General features: G+C 46.8%; 1 protein-coding gene across 1 annotated transcript in view; it reads right to left on the bottom strand.

Annotated features, from left to right (window-relative positions):
- Positions 1–214: 214 nt before the first annotated feature.
- UBE2E2 (ubiquitin conjugating enzyme E2 E2) overlaps positions 215–10,289 on the bottom strand; it is a 359,622-nt gene continuing 349,547 nt past the window's right edge. The window contains exon 6 of the mRNA XM_070364399.1: positions 215–569. Within this exon, the coding sequence (XP_070220500.1) occupies positions 472–569 (98 nt within the window). The 3' untranslated portion in view covers positions 215–471. The remainder of the gene's footprint in view (positions 570–10,289) is intronic.

Here is a 10,289-nt window from a genome sequence, read left to right as displayed (position 1 = left end):
AGTGATTGTGATTGAAGCGTTTGTACAAAATCTGGTTCCCAGTAGCATGCACCCACCGATAAAGACTTCAGTACAAAAAACTTAATCCTAAGCGCTACATGGAAGTAGAAACGAGATAGAATTCTGAATTCGTGTCTTCCTGAAGATCACAGAAAAGGAAGAAGGGTCAAAAGAAAATGGACAGTAAGGAACAAAACCACACAGGAATACAAAGCTTGGTAAGAAAGCTCTTATTATTACAGATCCCACATTGTTCGCACTGAAAACCAAAGTTCCCATCCACGTGGAGGGGGGGATTAAAAAAAAAGACCAGATCTTTCAAGTTAATGGAAATTAAAAAGGGAATAAAACAGGAAGGGGTGGGAGCAAAGGAACAGGAGTGGGGCTGGATGACGCTCCATCGCAAGACGGTTCCAAAGGTAACAAGCCGGCGGGCAGCGCGGGCGGCCCCGCGCGGAGCTGCCGCCGGCGCTATGTGGCGTACCGCTTGGTCCACTGTCTGGCCATCCGGTCGTGCTCCGCCCTGTTGGTCATGTACTGTGTGGCGATGCTGCCGACCAGCGGGTCAGCTGCAAAGGAAGCAGAGGCAGGTCAGTCGGGCCAGCGCTCGGCCCCCCGGAGCCGGGGACACGGGGTGTCGGGGCGCGGGCGGAAAGGCTGGAGGCCGCGTGCCGCCTGGAGCAGGGCCGCCCGCCCGGGACTGCATCGCTGCAGCCCCGCCGCCTCGTCACGGTCCGGACAAGGCTCCCCGGGCCCCAGCAGGCAGACACCTGCCGCCGTCCCCCCTGGTTTTCAGGGAGCATTTCCTTCCCCGAGAAGATGCGAGTGGGCGGAGCCTGGTCTCCACCCTGATTACTGCTGGGGTTGGGGGCAGCAGCAAGTTAGTGAGTGGGTGACACAGTGTCTCTGTATTTGGGAATTACCAAGCCGGGTGTGTGTGTGTGTTTGAGTTGCTCAGCCATGTCCCACTCTGCAGCCTCATGGACTGTAACCCACCAGGTCCTCTGTCCATGGGATTCTCCAGACAAGAACACTGAAATGTGTTGCCATTTCTTCCTCCAGCAGATCTTCCTGACCCAGGGATCGAACCTGCGTCTCCTGCATGAGCAGGTGGATTCTTTAAGGCCTGAGCCACCAGGGAAGCCCTTATCAAAGTCATAGGGTTCTCTGTTACAAAAGTAGTGAGGATGTTACTCACAGCTGACAACTCACTGACTTAACCACGTCCTCAAACTTGAACATACTGGAGCTGCCACGGGAGGAAGCTCAGCCTAAGGAGGGGGGCTCCAGGCCTGGAGCTGGAGCCCCCTTCTCCCTGCAGGCTCCTGGGACACTCCTCCACTCAGACAGGATCCAGGGCTAATGAAGACCATTCAGAGCAACTGAAAAAACGTCCTTTAGGTTTCTGGAGATCCCAGAAGGCACTGGTTTCCCTCCACTCTTTCATTTCCCTTCGAATTTTAGTTCCTGTATTTTGGTGTTGAGAATTTGTGTGTATTAGAGCAAGTGGATAAGAAAGCACCAAAAGAGAAAAAAATGAGCAAAAGTTGGTAATAAATAAAAAAAAAATAAGCAAAGAAGATGGCAGGGTGCCTGCGGTCTGATAACCTTGTAACCTGAGGAAAATCCTGAGTAAGACTTTCAATGTCACAGCTTCTCAATAATCAGAGTGTAAGGGAAGCACCACCTTTTCAGAATCTGCGGAGGCTGACGATAACAGCCTCTGAAAGTCCTCCCAACAAACCCCTGCTTTTTAAAAACATTTTGTTACAGATCTAACATTACTAATACACCATTTTTAGGGGGCTGTTTTTCCCTTGGGGCCTCACCTAGTGAGTTGTGGGGTGTTAGTTCCCCGACCAGGGACTGAACCCGTGTCCCCTGCAACAGAAGCACAGTCCCAAGCACTGGGCCGCCAGGGAGCCCCAAGACTGCTTCAGCTTTCACGAACTTCCCTTAAGCTTGCTTGGGTTTGCGCTAAGCTTGTTAAGTTTCTTACACTGACTCGTTATCACGGGTCTGTTACAAACGTCTGCCTCTCCGCCTGCTCTTTGTGACTCTGGACTTTCACCTGCCCAAAGGGTGAAACTTGTCACCTCAACCAGCCCAGCCAGGGTTCAAGATGACTCAGACCAGCAGTACCAAATGTAGACACAAATATCTGGGATTGGCAAGATATCTTCTTAAAAAATACTGTCTTTCAGTTCAGACTAAAGTAATGACTTTATATTAGAGTCTAAAAAGGGCCAAAGAGAGGTGTGAGTCCCATTTCTGTACCTTTGAAACAAATCATCCAGTTCCAGTTTCGGGAAGGCAAAGAACTTGGGCGCCCTGGACAGAGCTCAGGTCTACACCAGTCAAGTCGGCTGTTTGGTTAAATACACCCAACGTGAGAGAGGTGCAAAAGGGCCATCTGAGCTTCCTCACTTAACCGGTCACGGTAAAGGACTGGCTTAAGTCAGAAGAATGAGCAGTGATTTTAATGTTCGAATGCACGGAGGGTGGGCTAACGGGGAACAAGAGTCCGCTGTTCCTTCACAAAGGGAGAGGGAGACAGGTGAAGGACGAGGAACAGGAAGCTCAGGGGTGAGGAAGAGCATTCAGACTATTTCAGCAGGGGCCGAGGAGGAAGAAACCTCACTCACACTGTGCAGACTTCTTTTTGTATATGCTTAAATAATTAGCAGTAAATTCCTTTCAGAGTTCCTTTCACCTTTTCGAGCTCAGTTTTTAAAACAGAAATATTTTTCCATCTGCAAAATTATACATACTAAATATAAAAATAATAATTTACAAAGCCACCTCACACAACACATAAGACAGAAAGTTGTAAGTGAAAACTGGCTGCAAATTCACTGAAAGAAGCACTGTTAACACGCTGACTTCCGTCTTCCAGACTTCTCTTCCAAACATACAAGGAAAAAAAAAAAGGTCAGTCTGCTTTTGCAACCTTTAAAAAAACTCATTATATGGTGAATAACTTTCTGTTTCAGGAATTACATCCTACCTCATCATTTTTATTTTTTTAAATTCAAGTGTAACTGACATGTCAATATTACTATGTTAGGTTCAGGTGTACAACATAGTAATTTAGTATTTTTATAGATTAGACTCCATACAAAGTTATTATATTCCCTGTGCATCATCTTATTTATTTACTTTTTGTAAACTTTTAAAAGGCATTAATTAATTGATTCCTTTTAGTTTTGGCTTCGCTGGGTCTTCACTGATTTCTCTAGCTGCAGAGAGCAGCAGCGTGCAGGCTTCGCACTGAGGTGGCTCCTCTTGTTGCTGAGCGCAGGTTCTAGCACTGGGCTCAGTAGTTATGCCCCCAGGCTCTAGAGCACAGGCTCAGGGGTTGTGGTGGCGGGTTTAGCTGCTCAGCAGCATGTGGATCCACCCAGACCAGGGATTGAACCTGTGTGTCTCCTCTATTGGCAGGCTGATTCTTAACCACTGAGCCACCAGGGAAGTCCGCAACATTTAAAATATTAATCTGAATTAAAAATCAATTTCCTGTTTAGAGATATATGGGTTCTTTCTACTTTTTTTTTTTGCTTAATAAACAATGCTGTGAAGAATATTATTGTGTGTGCATCTTTGTAAATTTATACAAATCTTAAAAGTATTAATGAAGGAATAAAAGTATAAAATGAAATTTTAAAATCATGTGTTATCAAACAGTTCAATGCTAAAATATTTTGCTGAACAGAAGACAGTTAAGACTACAAGTAACCAAATGAAACTAGGCAATAAATGTGTGTCCATGACAACTGCAGTGCATTTGGAGGAATAAGATACTCCTTGTACAGTATATTTATAATCATGACCTGAGGGAAGATTGACTCTTGCTGTAAGGTTTCATATTTCATGGACAGAGCTACACCAGGGATGAAATAACAGTCTCCAAACATAAATTACTCAACCTTGTTTCTCTATCAATTCCTTTTTACAACAGAAGGAAAATTTCCCCATCATTTTGGCTTCTAGACTGCTACTGCTTTCCCAAGTCTCTATCAATCTCTGAGATGATCACCTGTCAGTCTTCCTCTTTACTAAAGAAAACCCACAAAGTTCATCCATGAATGAGTAAAGTGAAATTTAAGTCTCCTGCATCGTCTGCTCTCTTTCATTCACTATTTGTCTGAATTTCTGAGAAGAGGAGTGTGTTCACACTTGGCTCGGCTCACAGCACAGGGTGAGGTGATGGTAAGCACTCGATTCTCCTAGCTGGCAGGGTGGTGTGTATGAGCGGGTCCCCGTACAGGATTCACGGTGTGGTCAACGGAAAAGCACGGGGGTGGGAGCAGGGAACGCTTCCCCGCCATCCGGTTTAGGGACCGGATCCCTAACCGCGGCACCTCGCCTGTGTGTAAAAATCAGCCATCGCTTTTTTTGCTGGCACAATGGAAGCAATGAAACAGTACCTGAGTGGAGGCTTAAGTCAGCAAATCCCTCGTGATGGGAGCCCCACTTCTTTTTGCTCCTTCTCTACTTCCTGGGCTCACCTCCGCGTCCCCGCAGGGCCAGGCGCAGAGGGCGGCTCAGTGAAAACTGGGGGCGCCTAAGGGGGCTGAGCGCGCCAACCCAGCCCTTTCCGGGGACTGCGATTCTGGAAGGGAGAGGCTCAGGGAACCCCTGGGACCCTGTCTGAAGGCCCCCCTCTGCGAGGAACCCCGGACACCGGGAGGCTTCACAGCCCGCCCAGGAGAGCGGGGAGACGCGGGTGCCGACTGCAGGAGGCGGCCTCCCGCTGGCTCGGCGGACTGAACCCGCTTACCAACTCGGGGGGCGTGGCTTGCTTGACTCCTGGTCTGGGAAGGTCGAACATGCCCTGGAACAAGGAAGCCCGAGGGCCACAACCGCCGGGCCGGGCTCCGGAGCCGGAGCCGGAGCCTCCGGGCCCACGAGCTGCAGCCGCCGAAGCGCGCACCCAGAACCCGTGGGCCACGCCAGAGAGGCCACCGAGGGGGAGCCCCGCGCAGCACGGCTGGAGTCACCTGCACTCGCGCAGCTAGAGAAACCCCGCAACAGCCACGAGGACCAGCACCACCAAAAATAAACTTACTCACGCCTGGAAGAGCAAAGCGGGCGAGAGGCAGCTGACGGCGAGCAGAGGGGGACGGGCGGCCGGCTGAGCCGCAGAGGGGCTCTACCCGCCAGGCCCCAAATCATTCTCTCCTGGGTGGTAGGTGGTACAGGAGAAACCACGCGAAGAAGTGTTTTTGACTTTCTTTCCTTAAGAAAACATGTATGTCCTTAAAGAAACAAAGAAAAGCAGCCCAGGATAAGGGAAAAGGGGGTGGGCTCTGGGTCGAGGCTGCCTGCCTCTGTATCTGGGCTCCACCCATAGCAGCACCAGGTCAGAGAAGGGACTTGGTGCCTTGGTTTCCTCAACTGCAAGACGAAGGCAATGGCAGGAGCTGCCCCACAGCTGTTAAAAGAAGCCAATGGACTGAAACATTGTCAGGCACATACAAAATTTCTGCTATTGTTTTCAAAATAAGGACAGCAAATGAATATCCATGTGCATCTTTTAAAAAATATAAATAGGATTATTCTTGAAGACACTCTTCAGATAAAATCCAAAGTCCTTGGCATGTAATTACTGTTGTTGTTTTACTCACTAAGTCATGTCCAACTCCCTTGTGACCCCACGGATTATAGCCCACCAGGCTCCTCTGTCCATGGGATTTCATGTAAGTATTAGAGAAATGCCAATCAAAACTGCAGTGAGGTACCACCTCACACTAGCCAGAATAGCCACTGTTGAAAGAACCTACAAACAATAAATGCTGGAGTGGTCCAGTGTTGGGACTCGACGCTTTCACTGACCATGGGTCTGGGTCCAATCCCTGGTGGGAGAACTAAGATTCCACATTCAGCACAGTGCGGTGTGGAATAATGAACGTGCTGGAGAGGGGGTGGAGACAAGGGAGCCCTCCTGCACTGCTGGTGGGAATGTAAATGGTGCGGAGGCTCCTCAAAAAACTAAAAATAGAGCTACCACGTGATCCAGCAGTCTCACTCCTGGGACGAAACTATAATTCCAAAAGATCCATGCACCCCAATGTTTATAGCAGCAATACTCAGAAAACTCAGGACATGGAAACAACCCAGATGTCCACTGAATAAAGAAGATGTGGCACATATATATAGCGGGATACTACTTAGTGAGGCAAAAGAATGAAATGTTGCAATCTGCAGCAACATGATGGGCATGAACGGGATTACGTTTAGTGAAATAAGTCAGAGAGAGACAAATACTGTGTGATATCCCTTACACATGGAATCTGAAATATGACACAATGAACTTAACAACAAAACTGACTCACAGATATCAAGAACAGACCTATGGTTGCCCAGGGGGAGGGGGAGGGGGAGGGATGGGGTGGGAGGCTGGGGTCAGCAGATGCAAAGTCCTGCAGAGAGAATGCACACAGAACAAGGTCCTTCTGTGCAGCACAGGGAGCCACATTCCATGTCCTGTGCCAAACCACAGAGGAAAAGAAGATGAGAAAGAATGTGCACATATAACTGAGGCGCTGCTATACTGCAGACATTAACAGAACACTGCACGTCAACTATACTTCAATAAAACAAATTACAAACCCAACCCAAACCAGCAAGGCCCTTAGCACGGCTCCTGAGAACGTCATGATCTAGACTAATCTTTCTGGCCTCCCCATCCCATGCTGTAACCCGCAATCAGCGGACTCGCAGCTTCTCCAATAGGCCCCGCTCGCTCACAGCTCTTTGCACCTTTGCTTCTCTGACTTCCTCTGTCTGGTGGGCTTCTGTGAACGTCTCAAATTTTAGCTCAGACAGAGCCTGCTCAGGGATGTGTCTAGGGGCTTCGTAGCAGGCGTCTGTGCCCCATTTCTGTCTGGTCCGTCCATACCTCTATCACTGCACTGAGAATACCACTTTTCAGTTGCTTGTTTAGCAAAGATCCACAATTCCCACTGGAGGGCAACCCACGCATTTGCTCCAGACAACTGTCACTGCTGAGGCCCTACTATGTTCCAGGTCCTAGGGAGGTTGCTAAGCAGACTGCTGCCCTCATGGGACCCTGCCCCGTTCCTCTGTCTCCGCTTCTCGCTTGTTAACACCGTGTCTCTGCGAGGATGTATGAATGGATAGAGGACAAGGAAGGAACACACAAAAATAACAGCCAGAAAGAGCAGTGACTCCGTGAGGCAGGTGTCCCCTCTGTCACACTGGCCTTATGTGCTGGCTCATCACAGAACGTTCTTCTCCACACATGGTTAGCAAGTCAGGAAAGGGGCCCTGGAGGACAGTCCAGCAGCTTTGCTTTCATCTTCCTCCTGGCTGTTTTGGTTTTAGTATGCAGTCATTTATTTTCCCTGGACTGGGTCTTCATCGCTGCTCAGGGGTGTCTCTAGTTGCTGCGAGCAGGGGCTGCCCTTCGTGGCGGTGCGTGGGCTCCGGAGCGCAGGCTCAGCTTAGCTGCTCCACGGCACATGGCGTCTTCCCAGACTAGGGATTGAACCCGTGTCCCCTCCATTGGCAGATGGATTCTTTACCACTGAGCCACCAGGGAAGCCCTGGTGGTTATTTTCTTAAACTTTATTATTGAAATTTGTGGTTTGTGCTTTGCCATTTCTTGGATTCTTGCAGGCTACAAACTGCTGCTCCTCCAGCTGTTCCATGATCCCCAGGATGAACATTTATTCCGTCAGCTACTACTCACCGAGTCACTGGAGCCTTTCTGTAGGTCAGCATTACAATGAGGTCTAGCTCATTTTTGTGTCTTTCAGGGGACTTTTCTTCCATGGTTTGGTCTAGCCTGGATTTATTTAAATCTTTTATGAAATTAAAAAGTAACTTATGCTCATTTTAATATATTCAAGAAATAAAGAAACACATATGATGTAAAGCACACTCTCTTCTTCCCTTCACTTCCCCTCCATCTCTGTATCTTTCCCATCTCAAGGTGACCACTGTTAACGGTTGGATGCTCATTGCTCTAGACTTTTTTCTTTACTTATATTTAAACCCAGTGGGAATCACATGATTCTGCAGCTTGCATTCTCCTCTGGGCCAATACACAAGTTGTGTTTCTCTGATAGCACAAATAGATTGAGCTGATTATTTTTAGTACCTACAGGGTATTCCTTGCATAGTTACTCAGCATTTATTGTTCTATCCCCTCCTGATGCACACTGAGACTAGGTTTGGTTTTTCACTATCAGGACTTTTACTATCTTGTACACATATTTTGAGCACACATTGGAGTCATTCTGGAGGGTGGGTTCTTCTAGGTGACAACATTGGAGCAGAGAGTACAGATTTTGAACTTTTGGTGAATACTACCAAAAGGTCCTTCAAAGAAGGGTGTACAGTCTACTCTGTTTCTGGATATTCTCACCAACACTGCATTACCAATCTTTAATATATATATATATATTTTTTTTTTTTGTCAAGGTAACAAACAAAAATCCCGTCACGGTTGCGCCTTGCTCTGATCTGATAGCTACTGAGGTTTTAACATGCTCTCGTGTTTGCTCACCATTTCCATTTCTTCTCCTGTGATGTGCTTCTTCATGTTTTTTGTCCATTTTTTCTTTACTGATGTGAAGGCATATTTTATATATTATAAATATTAAGCATGCACTTAAGGTCAGCTTTGGCTTCAGTATTCAAAAGTCAAAACTGCTTTAGTTTTTGGAAGATTAAACCGACAAATGCCTCTTTGATGTTATTTTGAGATTTGCTGAACTTGTGGAGATCAAAGATCAGGTTGCTATCATACTTAGTAAACAAAACCATCATTTGGGCTTATTGCTAATATCTGAATACTGGTAATTAGAATATTGGTAAGCATGATGAATGTAACTTGGGACTGAAAATCTTTTTCAGTCAAAGACAAACCATGTGACATATAAGGAAAAGACCTGGAATTCTCTTCACATGTCCTCAGTACAAATGTTCACAGTGAGATGGATGAGCAGTGATCTACGGAAAAGTCTCCTGGCACAGCAGACGCTGCACGATGGTGCCCGGCAGACTCCGCCACCGGGAGCAAAGGCTTGGCAACAACTGGTGGCTGCCGGTAGAGGAAGCCGCGCGTCCAGGGACTGTGGGAAGCAGGAAGTGAAGCAAGCAATAAGAAATAAAAGTGCAAAAATCTTCTGGGGGCTTCTCAAATATTCAGGGGACACTGGCTTTAGACATGCTGCGCGTGGCTTCAGTTTGTGGGGGGACTTCAAAGACACTTCACGGTGATCACCGTCAGCCAGATCTTTAGGTCTCTACCTTTGTGCTACTGTTAGAGAAAAAGGAAACTGCACCAATCTGATAGCAAAAGCCCCACTAACAGTAATCACACTGGAATAGACAGAAGAAGAAATCCATCCTTTTCGTCAGGCAAAAACATCGAAATCTTGTACACGTGCAGAAGAGTCGCCTAGAAGATGGTAGTGCCAAGAAATGACACAGTGACGTCGTTACGACAAACTTTAAAAACATACCTAATTTTCTATGAATTAAAAAAAAAATTTCTTTTGGCCACGTCACGAGGCTTGTGGGATCATAGTTTCCTGACACGGGCCTCCAGCAGGGGAAGCACGGAGCCCTAACCATCCGACCGCTGGGGAGTCCCCTCCAATTTTCAATAATAATACTGTAAGATTACTTAGATTCTTAAGATAAAATTTCATATTTATTCTTCTTTTTCAGAAGATCATTATATGGGGGGAACGTTCACCCTTGGCTTAAGCTGTTCATTGATTTTTTTAACATTGGTTGTTTAGCATTCAGCCAAAATAAGTTCAGCCCACCTCTAAGGGAAATATTGTTTATCTATTACATGTGGAGGAAATACTTTCTCCAAAGCGTCTGTCCTCTAACCCGGTGCACAGCGTCTCTTGTCACACAAGGGTAAAGTCCTTCAGTACTTAAATAAGTCAGTCTTTCTTAAATATTTTTTAGCGTGATATCATGCGTACTAGCAGGCTTTCTCCACTCACTCCAGTATTCTAGAATATTCTCCTGTATTTACAGATAGTAGCTGTTTGTGTAATGCTGGTTTTATCACACACACGATTCCCATAAGTGTCCGGGCCTGCTTCTGTGCTCAATATTCCTTCATCCAATTAATCTGCCTCTTGCTTTATTTACTCCTGTTTTCCTTGTTACACTTTAATGGTATGCTTGATACCTGGCAGGATAACTTCCTAGCCTTCCTCATTTCTTTCCTTCACTTGCGTTTCATTTGGAGAACTATAATCTTGAGGTTAAGACTTGGAGCAATTAAAGCTATTTCC

This window comes from Bos mutus, chromosome 27 (genome assembly GCF_027580195.1).
Source record: "Bos mutus isolate GX-2022 chromosome 27, NWIPB_WYAK_1.1, whole genome shotgun sequence".
Taxonomy (NCBI): domain Eukaryota; kingdom Metazoa; phylum Chordata; class Mammalia; order Artiodactyla; family Bovidae; genus Bos; species Bos mutus.
This window is presented reverse-complemented; position numbering and strand designations above follow the sequence as displayed.